Raw genomic sequence first — 25535 nt, 5'->3', positions numbered from 1 at the left:
GCTAACAGAATTCAAAAATGTCCTAAATATGTCTGCTGTTTCAGACTCAAAGAAAGAAACCTCTCTTTGAAAGGAGTCTCTTTTGTACTATGTGTGCTTTGTTCTGAATTGGTTTACTTCATTTGCTAGCTGATACAGTTCGTCTTGATAAAAGAGCTGTAGCTTCTTCTTCCTGCAGAAAATAGAAACGAAAAGTTTCACTGGCTGTTTCCAAATTGTTTTTTTTACTTTTAATTTTACAAAATGCTTTTAGAGAAAGTTTTGGTTCCTCTAAAATGAAAGTTGTAGACTTTGGTGCAATTGTGTGTTCCTGTTTTGAGTTAACAGTACTAGAGCTCTTATTTACCAAATCAAAAACTCTTACAGGTATCACAGTAAAAAAAGAATATGCAATTGTCATTATTAATGTCTAAATGTGTTGTAAACTACATGTTCAAAGCAGCATATCCTTAAAACTCATACAGCTTAGCAATAATCACTGGGATCTCTGACTCTCTGGTTTAACTGTATTTATGCAAGAACTTTAGACCTAAACCCAAGGACGGCATGAGTTTATCTAGTGATTTTTCCAAATGGGCACTAATTCCTTGTTTATGAGGCAGCTATATATTTGAATAAAATGATCCCCAGTTTTCAGCTGGTGTGTGCTGCTCTTCAGGAAGCAGAAAGCCCTAACGGCTCTTGATCACAATCAGTATCGTCAGTCCTTCCATGTTCTTCACTGTAAGAGACAATGGTGCAAATTTTATAATTTTTTTTCCATGTTTTACATTGACAGGTATAATAGAAGAGTTGTATTTGGTTGATTTTTTTGTTTAATGCATGCAAAGTGAGAGTAAGTGTTGTTGAATAGTTTCTAGTCTTTGTAAGGACAGTAGGCTTTACAGACTGACCCTGACCATAAAGTAATACTTGTCCTACCCCTGAGATTTTGTGGCCGAGAGTCAACAACCGAGTTTGAGTTTGCATTTCTAGGGCATGAAATTGCATTACTGGAATGAAAATGACAATGCAAGTCAAAAATTATTGTAAACACTTTCTTGGTTACAATTTTTTTGTGCATACAAGATACAAGCAAAAATAGTTCTTTGTGATTCTAACAATTTAAATTATATCTTATATATCTTTTGGAGGGGAATATAGAAGAACAGAAATTCTAGCTGAAGGGCCAAATACTCCCTTCATTTCCTCTAAAATATATTAAAACAATTTTATTTCTGTTTAAGAGGCAAAGTGATGCTTTGAAAAATGAATTTATTTCATTTTATTGCAGTGTTTTGAAAGGTTTATTATTTAGCTGCATATAACCTCAGCAAAATGAATAATGAACTCTGCCGTATCTGAAGTCTTGTCCTTCATGCTTTGCCTCACATACGATTCCCTTTTCTTATAGCTATTTTATTCATCAGATTAGGTCTTGTCATCTTCGCAGCTCACACAACAGGAAATCAATAATTAATTATGGATAGGTAAAGCAATGCCTCAGTGATTTCCCGAAACATCCCAGATTTGTGCTAAATAAAACAAGCAGGGATAGTTACCTAGCTGTTTCTCGCTCAGTTAGATTTGGCAAGTAATTAACATATCTCCCTTATCACACATACCCCTTCTCGTGTGTTCCTTCATAGCTAAAATCAAAGGATGAGATGTAAAATCAGGGTAGAAGGTATGTGATTAGAAGATGATAACACTGCACACACACAAAAAAGCATTTGAAAAAGAGAAAACTGGCCAAGGCCATCTGTGATATTTTGGAAAAAAAAAAAAGGTGATTGTCTCAGAAGAATATGGTCCTTCAGGCTCTGCGATGACAAGAGAAAAACGGGGAGAGAAAATATTCCAAATGATTTTGGGGTAGACCACTGACAATAGGAGAACAATGTCTTTGCTTTCAGAGAAACTGAGATGGAGGCTGGGAGGTACATGTCTCGTTTTGAAAAGAATGAGCTTAACCACTGATTCTGAAAATGTCACTTTAAAGAGCCTCCAGGAAACTTAATAATCCTCATCCAGTGCCAGCCAGTTTTGCTGTGGTTAATGACTGACTGGGAACCTTTTTTTAAGCTGCATACTCCCCTAAATACATATTTCTCTTTCAGCTCCTTAGGCAATTGAACTTCCGCTGCATCTGGGATGCGGGCACTTAAAAGCAAAAGCCATTTGTACAGTGAAATTCAGAGTAAAAAGGAGAGAAGTGCTGAGGTCAAGCCCACTGCACATCATAGGAAAGGAGGCTGAAGCAGTGCGTGTGTGTATCACACAGCCCTGCCAGCCAGGGAGCAGCAAGTGGGGCAGCCCACAGCCAGCAGGCACTAAGGCAGGGACCCAGAGCCCCTGGCAGAGATGGCTGCTCTGGTGGCAGCTCTGCCACCCAGCTGGCTTGGTCCTTCCCTGCCTCGCTCAGCCACCGCTGCTCTTTGCCTTGGCTCAAGTGACAGCCCTGGCGCTCCCCGTGGGGTCTCCATCCTCAGTTATATCTCTGCGAGGAAGGAATGAGTGGCATTCCTCCCAGGCTCCCACGGTGGCACGTGTCGTACTCGCAGCATGACCTGTATCCAGTAAGTAACTGGCATCAGCATCATCATAAGGCATGGGAAGTAAACTGTATTTTCCTTTAACCACTTCAGCTAAGTGGTTGTACTGTGAGCAAGTCCTGCACTTTTATCCAAATTATTACAATATTTTTAAATCCCCAAACTTGAATAATCTCTCTGTTTTAAGTAATTTTATGGCTTTCATTACATGTGGAAACAGGACTATGAATGTAAATACTAAAATCCTCAAATTAAGGTGGGCTTCGGTGATCCATGTTTTCACTTTGTTGGTTTTGATGCCCTGGCACAAAACTCTTTGGGAGAGGAGGGGAGACAGGAGAATTGGAGTCAAGCAGCCCTTTGTCTTTTGAAGCCAGTGAAATTACTCCACATTTCCACTTGCAGACTTAAAGCAGAATCAGTTTGAAGGATTTAATGTGAAGAACAATCACTGGTGTTGGGAGATGTTGCTGGGAGATAAGGTTTAGTGATGGTGTTGCTTTTTGTTTGCAGGTTGGGTGTCTATTTTTGTCAAAGTTAGGTTGACGGTTGGACAAGATGATCTTTAAGGTCCCTTCCAACCTAGAAGATTCTGTGATTCTGTGATTCTGTGTATAAATCAGGCGAATGCCAAGATCTTCCAGGTTCAATCCCTAGTGCTCTGTTGAACAACATACCTCAATTTCCCACTTTGTAAGCAAAAGACAAAATCCTAGATGTAAAAATGTCAATATACTGCTTATAGTTATTTGTAACTTAGCTGATGGCAGTAAAAAAACATCAGTGAAGTAGATTTATTCAGAATACATCATACATACCCAGGAATTCTCTGCTGGTTTTGAGTTTTCCTGGAAACAACACAAGCAAATCCAGAAAGGACAATCTGATACTGGTGGTTTACTGATTTGGCACTGTAAATTCAAGGGAAAAAATGAAAGAACACCTTTTTTTTTTTAATACGGATAGTTTACCTTAACCTAGGTTTTCTGTTTTTGAGGAATGTTTCTATAGTTGCTGAAGTTGTAAGAATTTAGTTGAGATCCCTCTTCCAAAGTAATCACACTTCAACTACAAAGGCAGGGGCTTTTGTAGAGAACTTTTTTCTCTAAAAGGAGTCTCTCCAGCTCTCCTTCAGCAGCTGACATTTCCTTGCCAGCTACTTTGATGGCACGCAGGGAGCAGTCCTGCTAGCAAACTCAGTATTCAGGTGTGCTCATAGCCTCTGCTGCCATGGGGTTGGCAGAGGGAGAGAACTCAGACTTGGTATCTCTGTTGAGAAGCACTGGGAAATGTATTTATTCTTCCTATCATATTAAAAAAAAAAATATGGTCCCAGGTTATAAAGCCTAATGATGTGTGGTGGTTGGTGAATGTTTAAAACACAGTATTTCAAAAATCCCGTTTAAGATCTCTGTGAGATACGTATGTACATCACCCCAACCTTGTTACCATTTTAGATTTCTCACCACAGTCAAATCACGCACGTAACTTTCATATGTCAATGTATGTAGATAATTTGATCCACTTCTAATTTCTGTTAGGTCTTATTAGCATCATGACAACAAATTCCCAGTGAAGAATTGCCCAGACCTGTGTAAGTCTGATGAGTCTTGACTTAATTCACATCAGATTTATCTTTTACTCTAGACAGTGTCACACTGGTGCACACCAGTCAGGATGTTTCATTTAACCTGACAGCAGTGCTTCAGCTTGCGAAAGAAGCAACACCAGCAACTCCGAGCAGTGTCTGGCTGAGATTCAAAGCGAGTAGATCCTACATTATGTACTTGGAGGCACTTTGCCTTCTTGCTGTCACCTACTTCTAACACCATGGTGGGTCTAGTTACCAATTTCTGCAAGTGGTTGCGTATCGAAAGTTCCATTTCTACAGCTTACTACTGTTACAGGAGCAGTTATTATTACAATTAATTCCTGGAACCAGTAAAATGCCAGCTTACAGAAAGGAAGTAGGATGACAAAACAAGCCTGGTCCTGTGTGCTTCAAGTCATTCAGAAAAATGTCTATTAAATCAAGTCACAAGACTTGATTTGGGCCTGAAGCTAGAAGTAGCATGCTGGAGAGTTTGTGAACTTGGGGGAGGCAGGATACAACATTCTCTGGAGTTTCTCAGTTTTAGCTGTTTCCTTATTGGATTTGTTGCAGCAGTTAATTTCTTCTCCCTGGTGAGATTCCTCTGCTTCCAAGAAGTTGCCTCTCTTTCTTCCTGACAATGTTAGGACATCAATGGCCACGCATCAGGGCAGACTGTGCCCTTCAGCATTGAAAGGTGTTTGTGGGCATGCAGCTAGAGTACGGTTTTTCTAAACCACTCAGTGCTTTTTAAGTTAGTATCTTCTTAACAGCTGATCCGCATAATCAGTTAGAGGGTTGGGCATGTGCTTTTTTTTGCTGTGTGGCTGTTAGCACGTGAGCTGATGGGGGAGTTTCTTTCTGAGTGGATGGTGCAAGGTTGTCCAGGCTGGGCACTGCACCAAGGCTGGCAATGTCGGTGCTCCTTCCTAACTCCACCACACATTGCTTGGCCACCTCTCTTTCCTCTCTCGTCTGTGAATCCTTCAGGCAGGAGCTCTGGTTTCCCGTTGTGTCAGCATGGTGTCACTTCCCATCAGGGCTTAATTTCATTCAGTCCTCATCATGTTACTGTACTACAAGTGAGAGAATTGTGTCTCTGATACCACCCATCTCTGCAGATCATCTCCTCAAGTCAAAGACTCCACTACCAAATTTCTGAAAATTTGAAATTCTTGCAAACACAATAGAAAACTGCTTTTTCTTTTCCCCTATATTTTAAATACAAGAATAATGTGGAAAACCCAAATTATATTTTCATAAGATACCTCAGCAATAAGTGTTTAGTCACATGTTAGGACAGTAAGTTTAGTCACCATGACAAAATAATTATTTCATGGGCCAGAAGAACATTATTTTCAAAATACCTGAAAGTTGAGCAGGGGGATAAAGTTGAGCAGGGGCACTTCTTAAGTCCAATAAAAGATGATCAGTGAGACTACAATGTCACTTTTGTTTTCTACAGTGGTTATCCGTCCCCTGCCCCAAATCTAACCCTTGCTGCTTTCCCAATGACGTACTACCAGAAACATGTCACTGCCAAACAAGCTTTAGCATTTGGACTTATGGAGTATAATTGAGGGAGAATACGTATATTCATTATAGTCAAAATACAGAGAGATGCCCAGTAGAAGATACCTTGGAAGAGGTGATAAGGACTTATAATGGTATTTCTGTAGTCTGGTTGTTCTGTGCCCTCCTGTAGTGTGCAGTTGCCACCTATTAATTAATTGCTGCCAGTGAACAAATGCATCCATTCTGTAACAGAATTGCATTGAATTTCTTTCCAATTTGTCAGATCTTTTTGTCTTACTCTTTCTTTCCTAGATCACGTTTGTGGCTGGTAAATTGGTTTCTGAAATGCAGTCTCACACACTTTGCTTTTGAGTTAGCTTTCTTCTCTGCAGGACACTGCTATATACTGTACCTTTAAGTACCCAAATCAATTTAATTAAATTTCATTACAGGCACTAGAGCTGAAACAAACTAATGAAAGCAGCCATCACGTCAGGTGGTATTTATCTCGGCATTAAATTGAAAATGCTCCCTTTAGGCTCTTAAAAATTAGTTTCAATATTTAACGCTAATAGCTTTTGGAATTGTTGATGGGATGGTTTTAATGAATTTGTTACAAACTGTTTACCTTTCCAAGGAAAGAAGCTTGTTCCTTGTGGCAGAGGAGAGCTAAAGACAGACGACTTAAAAGTATTAGGGTTTTGAAATACATTGAGGTCTGGGAGCTACCTATAATGCTGTTGAAAAGCACCATGAAGGCTGTCAGGCAGTGACAGCAATATGCCTTGTTTAGTCAAAAGCAATGCCCAGTCACCACAATACTTGTGTTAGAGTTTATTGTTTGCCTGAGTTGCTTTACAGAGCTGATGGAGCTTGCGAGCTTGAAAGTTTGTAGCAGATTTTATTTGACAACCTCTTTATAGGCGCTGCTCTCAGCAGGGAGAAAAATGAAAATTTGCCGGTAGGAGAAGAAGGAAAAACATCTGCCACACAGAAGGATGCTACTGTCAGCACCGCAGCTACAGCTGGATTCTGGTCCCTCACTGTTGCGGCACCTTGCAATGCTGTCTCTCAGGAAACAATGTTCACAAAGTACCTGTTGATATTCTGCAGAACAATGTTCTTGCCACTCCCTGTTCCTGTAGAGTCCATGGGACTGTGCAGACACGGGGATTTATTTCATCCAGTTCTGTTCAAAGCAAGGGTCCAGGTATTAATGCAAATGATACGGATGGAATAGACCACAGGAAGAAAGTTTTAGTGGAAGATTCAAGTCACTTCTTTCTGACCCAGGTGTCAGGGATTTATTTGAGGGAAGCAAGCGTGCAAAAGGAGAGTGTACTTGGCCAAGCATCCAGATCAAAAAAACTGGAAGCATTTCTGACTTGCAGTATGTAAGCATGGCTGTTGTCCCCTCATTTTGCAGACAGACAGTAATAAATAGTCTATTTGTTCTCCTTTTTATCAGATCTAGGCTCTGTCCTCTTGGTATCTTCCTCTTCAGCAATCTGTTTAAAAGAAAATAAATTATCAGAAAACTATAACAGAGTGAATTATAGAGTCACTTTTCTGGTAAGAACTTCTGACCCCAGAGAAGGAGGAAGAAGGGAACCATTTTTCTTCAGCAGGATAAAGCCATGGGCTTCTCACGTTTGCTGCTTCATTTTTATAGTAGAAGAATCACTGTGTGAGTTAACAGAAGATTTAAAAATAATGTTTTGTGTGTTATTTAGAGTCTTGATGTTTGGATAAGATTATTGGACTTAGGCTATTCATTGTAACTGTAAGCTATTAGTTATTTTTAAATATATATCTTTATTATATATACATATTATATATGTATATATTGAAAAGCTTCTAATAACTTCCAATTTGATTTAACGTTAAGAAGTTAGGGCTTCACAAATGGTTGTGTTTACATTCTCATTGATCCTCCTTCTAAGTTGGAGGACTCGTGTAGAAGCTTGGTGGAAATAAAAGACTGGATACAGAAAATTTTGGTTTAAGCAAATGGTATTAAAGACTAACTATTTATTTTTTCCAAGTTACTCTTACCATTTTTTATTTATTTACTGTTTTTTTCTCCCTTATATTTTCTTATATGACTGTCATGAAATACGAGGTGCAGTTCAGTTAAGTGTCCTAAACACGAGTGACCTCTGTGGACAAATGGTCCCTGTCATCTGTAAGGAAAGTCATGACTCTACTATGAAAGCCATGGCCCAGTCTTCACTCTTTCTTATGTTTCCCTTTGGCATTACAACTGAGACACATGCGTGTTTATACAAACACATTATGTAAGAAGTACAGACATTCAGAATCTGTAGTTAGGTGTCACATCTGTCTATCCTAATTTACTTATAACATTTCCTTCTACATCAAGTATAAGTATCTTCCCTCCTGCTGTTTTTAAAAGTGTCTTGCTCTTGCTGAGTTCTCTTTCTTAAAAGTTTAGTGGAAGGGGGATTTTCAGGCCATTTTCTCCTGCAATTCCGAGAGCCAGGTGCCCATGGTCTCTGTGTAGGGAAGAAAGTCAGAGAGGTGCCTTGGGCAAAGGCAGAGGATGGGAGGGGGTGGGATTCAGGGTTAGATGCCTGGAGTAGCCTGAGGTAGGGGGTGGGAATATTCTTTGCTGTTCCAACAGAGAATTCTTTTTCTGCAAGCAAGAAAAAAATTCCAGCTGTTTTTTGGTAATATTATATTCTGTTTGGTTTTATTCGGCATTGCATTGCAAAAAAATTCTTTAGCGCCATGAGGTGGTTGCCTCAATTTCCACTGAGCCCAGCAGAAAGTAGGCATTTTTAAAGGCTTATGCCTTCAATGTGACACTGGGAAAACTGTGATACTCTTAAAGACAGTGAAAATCTATCAGTACTTTAAGATTTTTGAAATACTGTCCTTTAAGAAGAGCACTAGCAAAAGTAAATTTATTCTCTCATGATACTTCAAATTATTTTAATATCCTTTCAAAAATCTAAAGTACATTATTTTGGATTATTGGGTTATATTATGGTGCAGAAACAAAACATGAATTATTAAAACTCTCCTTTTTATTTCTGAAATAGCTGTTTCTGGTGTTTGTATTACTTTGTTTCTTTTAAAAAAAAAAATACATCACCATTACCACAGTTTTAAATACGAGGACTAGAATTTCTTTCTGTACATCTTGGGGAAAAATATGAGGAAACTGCATTGATTCTTTTTCCCTCACACATGAACAAATGGGTAGTTAGTATAACTAGACTATAGATACCCAAATAGTTACAATAATTTTGTTAATCCTGGAGCTTCCCCATCTACTTATTCCAAAATCTCCTTATGAGGTAGAAATTATGTAAAACAAAAGCTGAATTTCACTGTAAAGACAAGCAGTCTTGTGATTTGGAATATTTGCATAACCAGAATGCCATTTGCAATGTGAAAAGACAGAACTATTAAACAAATAGCCTAAAAAGTTGCTCAGCTTCTTCAGAATTTGGGCCTTCCTGAAATGTGTTATTTTACAGAACTTTCTGCATTTTAATTTTTCCCCTGGCCTGTCAGTATTTGCCACCCAGTGGCAGGAAAAAAATAGTAGCTCATTTGTGTATATGTCGTGAAAACACCAGAGGAAAATACCCTGTACTGAAAATGGGGAACTGTCTGGCGTTTTCACTGACTGCTGTCGCAATGTTTGATGTTGCAGGACGGATGGTCACAGTATCACTTTGTAGCCTCATCTTCAACAATAGAAAGGGATCGGCAAAGACCGTACTCTTCATCACGCACGCCCTCCATCTCTCCAGTGCGCATGTCTCCTAACAACCGCTCAGGTAAGACCAGGCTTTCAGGACTAAAGTAAAGGCAGACACAATCCATCACTGTCATTTTCCCTCTTTAAGCAACGTCACTGGCATCTGGATTTATTGCTAACGACGGTGGAAGGGCACAAAATATATTCTTTACTCTTACCTAAATTGTCTGTCCAAAACAGGGATGTTTTCTTTTCTTCATGTAATGTTGATGGCATATTTACACCAGTTGTCATTAATTCTGCATGATCCATACAATGAGTAAACGTAAGTATCTCAACTCATGCCACAACGTTAATCAATTTTTCTGTTCAGAAATCTGGGCATTTTCCTCTGCTTATCCTAAGGTAGAACATGCTTTGGTTAGATAAAACCATTCCCAGTGGAAATCTTCTAAGACGAACAGCATAAAACAGTCAGGCTTTCAATGTGTTTTTTACTACTTGTTCAGTTAGATGCTGTCATTGGTAGGCATAGCAAGAGTTTAGGATTAAAATTGGCCAAACTAATTATTACACTCAGCATTGTGCCATTGTTTTGTTTTTAAGAAAATTGTTTTGTTATTTATCTAGAAGCTGCCTATTAGTCCTGCAGAACAACCACTGAGGAAATTTGAAAATGTAGCCAGAAGTACAGTGAGAGCTGCTATTCAGTTTTCAAAATATGTCATTACACAAGTCCATAAAGGGCTCTTGTTCCCTTTTTTCTTCTCCTAAATCTCATTTTGACTGTAAGTGCAAGGCACTTGAAATGTCTGGCCCTGAGATCTTAGTTCTGTCTCTTGCCAGAACTGTCTCCTCAATTCTGTTACTCTATTGCTTAAAGAACACACTTAAAGAAATATTGAATTAAATCTTACTGCCATCATCAGTTATCATTAAGACTGGAAAAGGACAAATACAGTGGCTGTTTCTGAAGGTAAAGGAGTCCATGTAATTACAGACCAATCAGCTTAACTTCATCCTAGAAAATTTCTGGAACAAATAATTACAATCTGAGCACCTCAAAGAGAGTAGGAACATAAGATACTGCTTAACTCCAGGAGTGTCTGTTTCTACATAGTAGTTTAAGTTACTGTCTGTATGGTAGTATCCATATCAAATCTAAACATTGGTTCGATACAATTTGCTCTTATAAAATCCACCTGAATTCCTGCTACAACATGCTAAAATGCTTCATGGAAAGAATAGTCAATAAATGAAATCTACTGTAATCAGTAATACTCTTTCAACAAGATTTTTATAGGCAAGGTAGAGCAAGCTAACGAACAGTCTAGAAAATGTCATGTGTGGTGAATACAAAACTAACTGAAAACAATTCACAAAGAATGGATATTGCTCATTGCCGAAATGGAAGAATGCTTTGCTTGGAGTTTGCCTTGGGCCCAGTACTCTTCAGTGGTTTTATGAATGGCCCAGATAATACACAGATAATGCCTATTATCTTTGCAGGTGACATAAACCTGGGAGAAACTCATGTACCTTGAAGGGCATTACTGGAATTCAGAGTAATCCTGAGAAATTTGAGATACTGTCCAAAGGGGAAGAAAATCCAGTCCTTCACAAATAAATTATAAAGAGAATATCTGGCTAGAGAAAAATCCTTTAGAAATGATTTAGAGATTTTTGTCAGTTGCCAAGATGAATCAGGAGATGGAGAAATCAGGATATGAGGACACACTGAATGGACTGTAATTGTTTAACTCAAATAAGAGAGACACAGGATGGGGGCAGTGGGCAGAGGTACACATCAAGTATTCAAGCACATAACAGCCAGCTGTGAAGAGGCACGGCATGAACTTTCTTTACTTTCATAGCAGAGAGTTACAAATAATGAGCAGCAAGGAGTCAAGCTAGACATCAGGAAACAGCAGGGAAACAAAGCACTGGAACAGACTGCTTGGAGCAGTTATGTGGTCTCTGTCATTAGAGATCTTTAGTTTTAGATGAAAAACTGTCAAGAATTATTTTGGTATGCTGGATCCTACCTTGGGGTAAAGAGTTAAAGTAAATGAACACACGGTGTCCCATCCATCCCTAGGACTTGGTGGTAAGATTCTTTAACTAGCACAGAGAGCTCTCTCTTCTTTTCTGTGCTCTTTAAGAATAAGAGCAGAAAGCCTCGGTACCACTTTTCAGTCTAATGTCAACCAATAATTTTATGTCTGCTTCCAGTAAAAGCTCTAAAAGAGGGCACTTCTGGATTTTAACACTTGCCAGAAGGCAGTTGTTCTCACATGGGAGGAGAGAGATAATTCCCATAGGGAGCAGAGAGAGATGGTTTTGTCTTTATCAGTCAATTTTGTTCAGAACACCAGAGTGCTTAAAAGCATTGCCAGCGTACAGGAAACAAAATGCATCCTTGTGTTAGCAACTTTTTCAAGGTTTGCATTCTCTTTTGTTCCCTATTAGATTCAAGTTGCCATTAGCTGATTTGGTAATTTAATATCATGTTTCTTTATATGTTCTGGATGATCAGCTTTAGAATTACATCACTGTTGACAAGCAATTTAAAATAATCCCCAATTCTAATGGTTTCATCAGAAAAAAACATCTGTCCTGCATATGCTCTGTAAATTCAGAGGCCAGGGCCAGCAGAATGAATCTAAGCAGAATTCAACATCACTCATGCTTCCCTGCTCCTTAACTAAAACACTCAAAAGTGAAACATTGTTTAGAGATGCTGAAAGACATCACTCATGATCAAGCTTCGCAAATGAGCTTGTCTTACATTTTTAAAAGGTTTTTTTTTCCTTTTTTTTTTTAAGCAAGGACATTTTTTAGGTTCTTTTGACATACCCACTATCTGAGTGGAGGCAGGGGAGGGAGTGTAAGCACCAGCACTGTAGTTATTTTTGTACCACTGTGCCTTCATGAGGCTCTGGGATGCTCTGCCACTCACCTTGTACTCCTTACCCTGCCTTCCATAACAGGGAAAATGTGTTGTATCTACCAATACCCAAATATATTGAAGTCCGTTAATTTGAAAGTCATTACTTTTTCCTCTGCTTTTCTCCTTTTCCTAAGCATTGCAAACTCTGTCTTCATGATCAGTGCCAGTGATCACCTTCACATTCTCCCAGATCAAATACAAATCTAGTTCTTCTCCCTGTCACCTCATACTTTCCTCCCTTTTGGCCATACTGCTTGTATCAATGTTGAAGGACTGAGTTTTAATGATAACTTAAAGAGCAGTTGTTTTAATGGCAGTTGTTCATACATAGATATTTAAAGACAGAGAAATTATTCGAGTTACCTTTAGGTGTTAGGCATTCTTTGCTATAAGTTTTCTATGAAAAATACCTTTCTTTTCTTTCTGTCCCCATTAGAATCATGTAAGTCTTTTCAACAGAAATAAATTAACCATTTTAAGAAAAAAATGCAAGTGTCTATACCAGAAAGATTTGTCAAGATAAAGAAATCAAAAAGCTAAAAAGGGAGGAAAAAAATCATTATTGTTATACTTTTCTCTTAACGGCCCTCTTAGATGTTCAGTGTAAATGAAAAAGTAAAACATTTGGAGCAAAAATGATGTTTGGAGTTGATTGTCCTATAAATGCTTTTGTCCTGTATTTGAAATAAGAGCACTTTTTCTTTTCTTACCCCATAATGGGGTAGTGTTTCTTTAAGCAGCTTAATGTTAGTATGGTAGCAAATATAAACTTTACTAAAGTGTTTACTCTAAACAGTACATTCAGTCATATGTGGCGAGAAAAAATAAATCTATTTTTATGATCTAGCAAGTGCCCCAGCCTCACCCCGGGAAATGATCAGCCTAAAAGAAAGAAAAACAGACTATGAATCAACTGGAACAAACGCCACATACCACGGAAATAAGGGAGAACACACTTCTAGGAAAGACACCATGACAGGTGAGATTATGCTCGCACGGCAAATTTAAAATCAGCTGTGATAGACCACTGATTTTATAAGCTTGGCTGAGTTTAGTGTACTAGAGAAAAGAGTTAACCTGTGTCGGTTGATTCCAAAGTTTTAGCCACCTTGAGAAATACAACTGAAGAAATATTTGATCTTAATGAATACAATGCTGTGTGAAAATGATTTGTGAAGACAATGTTTCTTCATAAAGTGCAATTTTACATTTCTTTTCAGTTTTAAGTTTCTTTTCATTTCAGAAGCGAGTAAGTCCACCTTGTATTAACTAATGGTGTTTCTGAAGCATGACAATGGTTGAACATGTGCCGTTATCCCTAACATCTCTCTTTTGCAGGGAATGGCTTTCCAGGACCGGTTAGCTTATTTTGCATGTCAGTCATTCCTAGGAAATTCAGTAGCAGTTTGTAAAGTCTGTCCCTGTTACTTTCTTGGCTGGGCTGATGCAAATAGAACAATTTTCTCTGTGTATGTTATGGCATCTATTGCAGGTTTCACTGAATGAAAAAGGTTTCCACCTTAGTGAGCTCATTAACCTGTTAGCACTTCAGTAATTATAGAATTTTGAGTGATTTGCCTAGTACTTCACCTCTTTGTTAATTCTCTTCTAAAACATGTATTGGTCTCTATCACCATTGCACAGGCTTATATAACCCCTGTTGGACATTTTCGTTCATTTATACAGTGCTGAGCATCAGGGTGTCCTCTCCTCCAAATGCTACTGCAGGGCAAGCAAAAAATCACGGTGAGGAGTCACTCTGCACTTTCTGAATGCCTCTTAGCTCTTCCCATGCCCTCTGCAGAGGTCTTACTCAGGGGATGCCAGGATGGGCTATCCTTGTGTTCCTCAGCTCTCTGGGGACACCAGTAGAATGATGACTCAGCGTCAAGCCATTCGTACTAGCTTTCAAGACCAAATTTAGGATATGGTGATATTCACACTACATCTACTGTATTATATGCTATTGTGTAACCAAAACCTAACGGCCAGCCTTTGAATTTGTGTGAAAATTCAATACGGAACATTAATTAGCATGAAAGTGAAAATCTGAAGAAGAGGAATGACAGTCAAGAGCATTTGGAAACCACAGAAATGAGGAGTGTCCTGAACAACATCTGCAGCGCACCTCATGAGTTTGCAGCAGATTCAGTAAGGTACTGCATTTTATGTCTCTAATATTTTGAGGGTTTCGTAGTCACTGCACAAGGTGGTTCTCTGAAACACTTCAGTGGTCCTTACTTGTGTGATTGTGGAGGACAGGACTGCATATTTTTTCACCACTTTGTACAAGGATCCATGAAGAAGGAATCTCAGGAGTAAGAGCAGCAGGTTGAAACGGCAGAAACATTAGCTGTATCTGCAAGTTTAGGCAACCAATTGTATCAGAAGGTTCACCAAAAAAGAAGAGTTTCTATGCGGAAAATAAGTGTGTCCTTGCAAATAGTCTTGTCCATCTCCACACTTTAAAACAATTGAAGCTTTCTTTTTCCCCTTCCTTTTTCATTTTGTCTTTTTACTGTAGTGTTTTTCTTCTCCCACTCCTGTTTCCCTTGTTTCCTTTCTCTTTCAATATAATTTTCAGATAGTGAGGTTTTTACTTCCCCAGCAACCTTTGCTCCACTTTGATTTTTGCATCATGTTTTCCTTTAATATCTGCTTGTAATTTGTCTGTTCTTATTGATCTTTTGGGTGGGCTTTTAGTAAGGAAGCTCGAAACTCAGCATCGTGCTCAGCTATCGACTGTTTTTCCAGCTACTGAGCTCAGTGAGAAAAATCAAAACCAATATCGAATTGAAAAGTTTAATAATATTTCACAATCTTACATGACCATTGTACAAATGAATGTGAAATTAACAAATCACTTTCTCTCTCTTTCAGGTCACCAAATATCTACTCATTTGGTCTGAGCTTAAATTAAGCACCATTTTAAGAACAAAAGAAAATGACGATTAGAAGGAGTCTTACTCGTCAACACTCAACATCAATTTTTTGTAACATATTTGTAGCTCACAGAATAAATATTTCATTACAGAACAATATAAAATCAGTGTTCTTTATTTTAACTGTGAGACGTTTTGACTTTACTTGGATGGTCTAATACGAGTTTGTGTAGCAAGTTCATTGCAATGCCTGTATTTCATTTTGTGCATCAGACAGTGCATTGCAGCTATACATCCACAGAGCCTGTGGGACTTAGATAAATGTTTTTTCGGGTTCCACCTGGCATATACGTATTTTGAGCTGCTCTTGTATTTTGTGCCAAACTGATGTATTACACAAAGCTTTCTTTGACTTATGGATTTACGCAGAATGTAGGGCCACTTTGTCCACAACTGTCTCCATGCTCTTCTCCAAAGCTCTTCTCAGTTTATAGTTCAAAAATTTTATGACCTCTTGGCTGGGACTGAAATGAAAGTTTTTTGATGGATTTTCGAAGTAGAAATGTTGGCTTTCTGCTATTGTGGGGAGTTTTCAGGAAACCTCTGGGAAAAAAGGAGAGTCTATGAAGTAAACAGTTTGACTGAAGATGATAACTTATATTGATTTCACAAGGACAGCTAAAAAATAGAGGAACAATATCAAAGTTCTCATTGCCTTCTTCCTTTCACAGGTTTATGATGCCTTGTATATTTACTGTCCATCTTTTCTTCTCTGTAGAAAATAATAACCAATAATAAAATTTTATCACCTAAAGTATATTTTTAAGACAAAACCCATTATATTCCTGTTAAAAAAAAACAGGAACTATAAGTGCCTGTGATAACGTTATTTATGCCATGGTGTTTTCTTTCAGAACAGGGAAGATAAGGTTACTGTATACTATCATGGGACTCCTACTCCAAAATTTCTTTTACTTTGTTAGTTCCCCCACTGAACGAATATGTGCGTCACAGTCTGCACCCTGTATCCTCACTTCCACCAGCAGAAACACCTTCTGATTTATTTCTTTTCATTATCAAGAGTCAATCATCTATACTTTTGTTTTTTAAACTTACTTGCAAGTCCCAGCACATTCAGAACACAAAGAGTCACCATCATCTGTTACAATAGCTCCAGAGGCTCGGACTACTTGAACTTATAATTACTTTAAGAAACCATAAGGCACTGTAGTCTGTTCTCATGCCCTTACCTCATCTTTCACCATGCAGGAAGGTGGCAGTGGTAGTGACAGGTAATGATCTCTGTTAGCTGAGATTTGTGAGACACAGAAGCATTTTCCTTCACTGTCTGGAACTAAATTTTAGAAAATGAAGTCCTGCTGCTTATAGCAGAAAAAGCAGGTTACGCAGTACCAGATGAGGATGACTAGCTGCGCAGCTGAGCTTTCCTTTCTTACTATCAGTCTATGTTTGTGAGGGCAAAAGGCCAGCGCCTTGTTATTTCAAAGTGTCCGTAAATGTGCTCAAAATAAGTACTTACAGGAACTGAAAGCTGAATGTTAAACCATAAATCAAGTGACTGGGATATACAGGGAGGGCTTCGGTCAGTAATACCTTTGTCACATAAACCACTGAGTGACATAATTTTCAAAGCTGTTGTCAGCTTTGCAGAAAACTGCTGTGGAGAACTGTATGATTATTTTTTTAAACGAATATCACCTTGAAAACTGAATGGGGGGAAAAAGAAAGGTATATATGTTTTTATGCAGTGCAGCCACAAAGTACTACAGGTTGATCATAGTCCTCATCTTAGAACCTTCACAATTTTGCCAAGTAAGAAGTACCTGTGCAGTACTATCATGTACTAATGTTTAGATACTGCATAAAATACACACTTACACACACACTGATCGCTCCTTGAATCATTTCATCTGCAGCTACAATTCTCACATCCCTGTAAAGAAGTGTGGCTGCTGGAAAATCTCCATCTCTTACTCCTTGTACCCTTTCCTTCTCTTGCCATGTTTTAAAGAAGAGAAATGATTTCAGTAACCTTTCTTTCTTTCTGATAATTTTACTGTGATGATACGTATACAGCATTAACAGCAAAAATCAGATACTAACCACACAATATCTGTCCATTCATCTAGCTCATTCTCTCCCTTCTTTCTTTTATATTTGCTCTCTGCTTTTTGGACAGCAAGAGTCAACTGCTCACTGAAGCACGGCAGAGCGGGAATGGAGTTCCCAGGGATGCCGCCTGCGTGTTCAGAAGCAGGTACTGGAGCGGGGCTGCATGCACTGCTAGCAGCTACATTGCTTGACTTACATTTCCTCCAGAGACAGAATTATCTCAGCCTCCCAGCTAGACTAAGCCAAGATTTCTTCTTCTTGAACTCTTGGCATCCATTTCCAAGCATTGGATGTGTCATTGTTTTTATTACATTAAGAAAGGAATGCTACATTATTATTTTTTTTTTTTTTGCATTTTAAACTTGTGAATTTGTGTCCACGTCACTGCAACGCAGACCTTGCAGCTATTTTCATAAACTGATACTATCCATTTTCCATCGCAGAATATGTGATCTGGGAGACTATAAGTCTTCAATCTGGCACGTGACAATTCTGAGCACATCAGTGCAAATGTCCCAGTAGTGCATTGGACAGCTGTGCACCAACTCTGGACTGTTTTTGGTTTTTAATAGTCATGCCTATTAGTGGCACATGTCTACCATGTGCCTTTGTATATACCTGCAAAAAGATGAATAGGTCATGACCTACCTACTTAAAGTCTCTCTGATTGACTGCAGGAACAACATATAAATTAGCATGTGTCCAGTTTGCTATTTTTCATCAGGTTCTCCATAAAACCCTCAGATGTTGCACTGTACACCAGTCTTTTATACTTGACGTCAGTCAACCATGAACAGCGTTGTCCTATTGGGCTGAATATGTTCAGTCATGCCTGACTGAAAACTTGCACATATGAAACTTCAACCCTGCTTATTTTGCAATTTATATACATGAAAACAAACAAAAAAAAAGTTTACAAGGAGTTCTTTCCCTACTTAGGGGAGTGCAACACATTGAATATCACTTTCATTTTTTTCAGTAAGTAGCACTTCACAAAATGGGTAGCTGAAACACTAGGTCTGAGTATCTCTAGGTCTTGAGAAGAGAAATGTATATAACTCAGCTTCTTCTAGCACTTTTTGAGGTAAACAAAAAACTCAGAAAAGCAGCATAAAAAAGATGCTACTGAGGAAAGATCTGGTTGTTGCACTAATGAGCTCGATGCCGTCATGAGATGCACCATAAATAGCAATGCTGATGCGGACTCCTCTAATACCAAAGACTGTCATCAGGAGGGAGAGTGTCAAACACCGAAGCAGAGGATGCAGCTGGAATATAAAAACCACTGAAATAACAGTCAAGTCTCGTGCATCACTCAAGTTTGGTGACAAAATGCAGCCTGAGTAGAGAGAACCTCTGCAGATCAGCCCGTCAGCTCTAACATCTATGACCAAAGACAAACTACTCAAGCAGTCATCATTTCCATCTGTTACCACCAACTAGCACACAAGCAGAATTAAGAGTACCTGCCACTGGAAAAGACCAACCATCATCTGTTACTAGAGGTTGTATTCTTGTATTCTTCCCACCTTCAAAGAAAGGATCCTGCTGCGCTCCTTGGAGACATCCAGAGTTCTTCACCATTTCCTAAACAGGACTATGCACTGTCTCAGTAACACATCCAGCTCTTCAAGAAACAAGAGTTTTTTCACCCCTATTAGTTAATGGTTGTCAAGTGAACAAAAACCTTTTTCCAGCTGTTAGGATTCATCACACCACCATATAAACCCTGTTTTTATACTGTTTCAAAAACATGCTGGAGATCTTTAATAACACCATCTGAGATCTGTAAAGCAGCAATGTGGAGCAGTACACCAAACTTGGCAAAAATCCTACCCTCTGCATGGAACCCGTGGCAGATTTGAAGATCAGAACTGGCGTATTACAGTCAGCTTTGACTAAAGACCATACCATTTCTTTCTCCGTAGAGAGTGCAGTGGCTGGGGGAAAGATAGAGGCAGCTGCACATGCTGGGGTCCATGCTAGCAGGTTGCCAAAGGAAGAAAGAGTGGTTACTTCTTCAGTAACTGTGGTTCTTCATAGCGATGTGGCTAGCATGGATCCCAGACCCAGCTTTCAGCTCTGATGCTCAGTCCTCACCCTTAAAGGTTTTGAGTTGTGGTGGTATTAAAAGCAACTCTTGGTGCCTCCGGTTTTTATACCATTGCACAGAGACCTGAGAGAAGTTGCATGAGCAACAGGTTTCAATTCCACTGATGACTGACTCACAGCTACTCAATTTTTACTTCAGGCACATGCTTTTATAATGAGAGTCCTCATGACAGCTTGAAACCATTGGTTATAACATCTGGAAAGCTGTACAGCCCAGTAAGAAGAGAGTGCAGCAGTCACACAAAATGCTACCCTCATATTCTTTCAAATATGAGAAATGACTACAATCATTCTAGTTCTATCAGCAAAATAAGCTTCAGCTGGATAACCAAATCAAAGTGATCAGTGATGTCAGCCTTGCAGGGAAAATCCCTAGCTTTTTTATGTGGTTTTGGGGGTAGGGTGGGAAGTAACTTTTTGCAAAACTGTAGGATGTTATCCTTGTCTTTAGAATTACTTCTGATTTCATACTCAGCTCAATTTTGTCCGTGCATTTTAGTAGTGGGACATCTGAGAAGAAAGTGACAGCAGTTCATGAATTTGAGAATATCTTGGTGAGACCTCTTCAGTGTAACTACACATTACTTTTTTGCATAACTCATTTTTCCGTTGCATTTAATCACTTTAGTCATGAATAATTTCACCATACAGCAAAAGCACTGTAGGATAAATAACCCAGGGTTTGGTGTAATATCATCCATCTGAAGTGAAAGGAGTGAAATGTTTCTTAATCTCAGTATTTGCAACTGTTACCTGTTTAATTTATGTGTGATACGAAATCCCATATATAACCTGGAATACATTACCGAATGCTATCTGTATATGTAATTATTTTGCTGACTTATATATGGAGTGCACAAGACTGGTGTGTACATGACATGGCGCCTGGTACCATTAGTAAGTGTATACCATGTACCTGCATGCACAGCAAAGCAAAGATTACGACTCTTTAGTAGGAGGAAGAGAAAACATAAGTCTGCAGGTGCTTTTAAAGATTTTTGTGTATGGGAAATGGGCGCTGTATAATGTATTTAATGAAGCCTTCATAGTTCAGTTTGAGGCCAAAGAGGTATGTTTGGTAAACCTGCTTTTTCCTTCCTTTTTTCTCTCTCCAGCTCAGAACACTGGAATCTCAACTTTGTACAGGAATTCGTATGGTGCACCTGCTGAAGATATCAAACACAATCAGGTAAGTATGGAGTCTAAAATGTTACTGTTCCAGATGGCAAAAGGCCAGTGTAAGATCTGTAGGGAAACTAAGAAAATCACAAAGGTTGATAAATCTAGATTAGAGGAACTGAGTCATCTGCTTGCACAAATGGTAGCAATTCCACTGGCTCCAAACAAAATACGTTCTTCATGTTAATGGATAATTTCAGCCCAAGTTTCAGAAATATCCAAGAGGTTATGACAGCATATGTAGAAAAATTATCTAAGGTGTTTAAGCCTATAACTCTTACTGAAATCAAGAGGGACTTGAGACCTGAATGCCTTTAATGTTTTGGATATATATGACACAGACTACAAAAGCCAAGCTAATGTTAATGGGCACTTCTACTGTCCCTGGTATCTGACCCTCGCAGTGTCCCGTGGCAATGAGTTTGGTGAGGCCCAGTCACATCTTCTTACTTGAGTATAACCATCACTGCCAACACTGCACTGTTCACGTTCTAAGGCATCCCAGCAGAAACTCAAGTATTGAGCAGGCTTGGAAATGGAATCCTCTGTATCTTTTGCAGGGATGTGTACAATACACTCAACATGTCGTAAAAGCCCTCCGTTTTTCCATTTAGTCACTCCAGAATCATGATTGTATCAAGGCTTTTTGCTTAGTTTGTTTTGTAATATACCCATCGGCGCATGGGCAAGAGAAAATGTAACATTTCATTGGCAAGGACACTTTCTCATGTGTATACACATCCAACCATGCAATATCAACATATATGGCATTCATACAGCTGGTATTTCCACCATAGTATTTCCTCAGTCCCTGGGAAACAGACATTTTTCTGCACCCGTAGGCTTATTTTAATCATTATGTGTAATGCTACTTTATCACTCCTTAATATTTTCACAACTTCTCTGTGTAATATGGAAAAGTTACAGCATTTTTTAACTAGAGAAATGAGATGAAACACCATTTAAGGAAAGCACTTAAAATGATGAAGTAGTATCAGATAGGTAAATGAACATGTAGTAAAATTGATAAAAAATACTTTTCTCTGAAAATCTCACTAGATTATCTGAAATTTCAATTTAAGATACTGGTATTTCAATTTTAATCCACAAATTAAGGGGAAGAAAGTTTCTGATACTCTGTGCCCCCATTTCTGATTTTTGGTTTTGCTTTTTAATTAGCCACTATTTCCTGTGGTGCACCATATTCCTTCTTTGTGTGAGCCAGTTCACGGCATGAAGTTGTATCTGTTTTTATGTCATTTAAAGAGATGAAGCCCTTCTAATTAACAGTATTTAGAGAAAAGAGTATGAGGTACTGTAACAGCAGTTGCACTTCTAACTGCAGCCATGAACAACTAATTTGATTTTTGGGGTGAGAGTTTGAGCAAAAACAAAGAAAACAAACAAACTACAAAAAACCAAAATAATTTTTCCACCTTTTTGTACTTGCTTTCTCAATGAAATGTCAGGTTTATGATTGACATATCGGAAGTAATGTTTTTAGCATAAAAGAAACAGAAATACTACTTCAGTCCCCTGTTTTCTACTTGAAAGTTGACCGTCTCTAACTTTTTGGCATATAGATAGGTTGCTTGCTTTAGGATTTTTCTTCTGTGGCCGAAAGTAAACACCTGTGTTTGAATATGTGAAATGAAATGAGGGGCTCAAGGTCCCGTACACCTCGATAGTTGTACTAGAAATAGAAACTAGAGTGTTTACGTTCCCTTTTGCTGTTCTAATATTGGGCCCAGCGTTGTAAGATCATTTGTAGGATTGTTAAAGACATAGACTTTTGCTCTCTACACATTGTGTCCGATACAGAGATGCTTTGAAAAAGTATCACAGAGCTTGGAACATAGCAGTGCAACTGTTCCTCTCTTCTTGAAGGAGCATGACTGACTCTTGCAGAGTCAGCAGGATCTGCAGTGTCTTCTGACACCAACAGCTAAGCATAGATATTCCCAATAACAACCAGTTGAGGACTGAAAGGCTCTATCATTTTGCAGTCACAAAGTCTGCCCAAACTTAATAGAGGTAGCACGGAGTGAAAGGTAGTGTTCCAGCTATAAAAACAGAGACTCACTAGGGCTGTCTGAAAAAAACTTTATGGCAAACTTGGGCTAGGGGGCCACCTGAGATTTTTTTTTCTGCATATCATAAATATTTCAGCTTCAAGGCAACTTGCTGGAATGTAGCAAAAACAAAAGATTGCCAGCATGAAGTATTGAGGAGGTGGTAAGATGATGGTGCAGCTTAACAGTAGCAGAAGAACACATTTCAGGGCACTTAGCTTGAAATTTTCCCATGTCAGTGCCCTGAAGACTATAAATGGTTCTTAGGGATACAGTGTCACACTAAATCTCACTGTTGGCAAAGGCAAAATGTTAACGTTTAGCATGTTTGGAGTGTATGTCACTTCCATTCAAATTTGTCAAGGCTGAGTTTTGGCCACCAGTGTTTGCATTATATAGCTGCAAAATAGTCAGAAAGCAATACACAGATTATAGGTATGAAAGTAACTGTGAGCTACGCTTACAGTAAACCAGCATCTTTAGCAGCAGTAATATTAAATAAATAAATGTAAAGAAATGTAATGACAAAACAAAGCTGTAGAATTAATTCACTACCGTGCAATACCTTGAGCAGATGTTAAGATGTTGTATTTGAAACACAGTAAACATAGAGTGAGATTTACTCCTCCTTCCATCCTGTTGCCTACAATAAGTAGCATCTAACGAGCTGTGGATATTACTACCTTTCAGGTTTCAACACAGCCAGTTCCACAGGAGCCCAGCAGAAAAGATTATGAACCATATCAGCCGTTTCAGAATTCAACAAGAAACTATGATGAGTCCTTCTTTGAGGACCAAGTGCATCATCGTCCACCTGCAAGCGAATACAACATGCACCTGGGACTAAAGTCAACTGGCAACTACGTCGACTTCTATTCAGCTGCTCGTCCCTATAGTGAACTTAACTATGAAACAAGCCACTATCCAGCCTCTCCCGACTCCTGGGTTTGAGACTTGGGCAGATACAAAAGCTCCAGGAACTGTGCATGTGCATGCATACCACAAGACATTTTTTTTCCTGCAAATTTAGTTTGTTAAAGCCTGTTCCATAGGAAGGCCCAGATAACCAGTATGGAAAAACTAAGAGATTTTTTTAGAAGGCTAAAAGATATGAAAGCTAAACCGGGGAGTACTTAGAAAGAAATATATGTATACTTATATATATTTTACAGTGTGGGGCAACTTTACTGTTGGCCTGTAGTGTCTAAAGTTCAGTGCTGTATATTGAATGTGGCTGAAGGAAGGAGAGAGAACATGAGAGTGGATGTGGGTCAAGAGTTAAGCACAAGTAACTGAGCAGCGTACATACTTTATGGGGAACAGCTTCTCACACTTTGTTTAATATCCTCATTCATTGTGAATCTAGGCTTCAAGTTGCATTTGGGGTTTCCTCTGTACAGCAAGATGTTTCTTGCCTTTTGTTAATGCATTGTTGTAAAGTATTTGATGTACATTACAGATAAAAAAAAAAAATCAAGTGCATTGTGTATATTACACCAATGCCACAGTGTTTCTTCATCTATGGTTCTAAATATTGCTTCAATTTCAAATTTTGAAAGATGTATGAATTTCCAGTTTTTTGTTTTCTTTTCCCCGGTGCGTTTTAACAAAAAAAAAAAAAGTCAAAAAAAATCAAAAAAACAAAAAGGAATATTTAGCAGTATTGTTCGTTCTGATATGTGGATTTGTTTGTGGCAACTAAAAAAAAAGGCATTCAGCAGTTTCTGACAATTAACATTCATCATTCCACACTCCTTGTCAACGAAGTGCTTTTTCACTGCCTAAAATTTTAGATGTAGATATTTGAAATAGATTTTTTTCATTTATACCAGTTTTCTTTATGATGATACAGTGTTCAAAGAAAATAAATTACAATTGATCTGTCATCCATATTTGCTAAGAATGTCTATTTCCAAGAACCTACCATACAAATACACATTCTTACTTGTGTGTGTCCACGTACGCATAGTATTCTGTGTGCGTGTGTGTGTGTGTTTGAGTGTGTGTGTTTGTGTGGCGTAAGATTTCTTTTCATCCAATGTTTTCCTTGTTCAAGCTTCAATTTTTGTTTGATTTTCAGTTTTTTTAAACAGTGGAAACTCCAGTATGTGCTTTCTCTTACTCACTTTCTTAACCATTGATAGCGATTCAAAATTGTTAGGCCACATACTCACAAAGGAAGGGGTTATTGGATTTTTTTTCACTGACTCCTTCACCCTTAGGTGCCATTTCCTTTAAAATAGCATCTCTTGATCTTCTCTTGAGGAGATGTCATTACTCTCCAGCCACAAACCAGCAAGTGCTCAAGGAAGGCAGTTTGATCTTGCCACCTCCCTGAGGGAATGGAAAACAAAGACCCAGCAGACTTAAGTCTGGAGTCTCCAAACTCTTCAGGCTGTAGAAGAGTCCAACTTGTGAACCATTAGGACAATCATTTATTTTAACCCATACCAAAAAGAAAACCTGATACCTGACACACGTTCCTCAAATACAAAAGATACTGACCATTTCTGTGCATTTAAAGTAAAATCCTGAAAAACATAAAAATGTAAGGGACAGAGATTTAAAAAAAAAAATTAAGTAAAAAATAGAAAAGGAGACTAAGCTCGGAGACCAGAAGAGCTCGCATATTCATCTTGGCTCTTGGGATTCTAGAAGTGAAAAAAATAATCTAGGATTTCTGCATTTCTTTGATTCTGGCAACAGTTCAGCATAGTTTTCACAGCATAAAAGCCACCACAAATGGCATAGTTGTAAGTTGCTTAAATTACAGTTAAGGAATTTGTTTTAGGTTGCAAACATTTCTGTGATTAGTCATTGTAATAGTCTTAACA

General features: G+C 38.5%; 1 protein-coding gene across 1 annotated transcript in view; it reads left to right on the top strand.

The window, feature by feature from the left end:
* The window catches only part of CTNND2 (catenin delta 2), a 672616-nt gene extending 648023 nt beyond the window's left edge, over window positions 1-24593 (top strand). Inside the window, exons 19-22 of the mRNA XM_014940766.1 lie at window positions 9326-9452; window positions 13171-13302; window positions 20566-20639; window positions 23392-24593. Coding sequence (XP_014796252.1) covers window positions 9326-9452; window positions 13171-13302; window positions 20566-20639; window positions 23392-23652 — 594 coding nt within the window. The 3' untranslated portion in view covers window positions 23653-24593. The remainder of the gene's footprint in view (window positions 1-9325; window positions 9453-13170; window positions 13303-20565; window positions 20640-23391) is intronic.
* The last annotated feature ends 942 nt before the right edge of the window (window positions 24594-25535 follow it).

Source organism: Calidris pugnax, unplaced genomic scaffold (assembly GCF_001431845.1).
Source record: "Calidris pugnax isolate Ruff unplaced genomic scaffold, ASM143184v1 scaffold8, whole genome shotgun sequence".
In the NCBI taxonomy this organism is placed as follows: Eukaryota; Metazoa; Chordata; class Aves; order Charadriiformes; family Scolopacidae; genus Calidris; species Calidris pugnax.
This window is presented reverse-complemented; position numbering and strand designations above follow the sequence as displayed.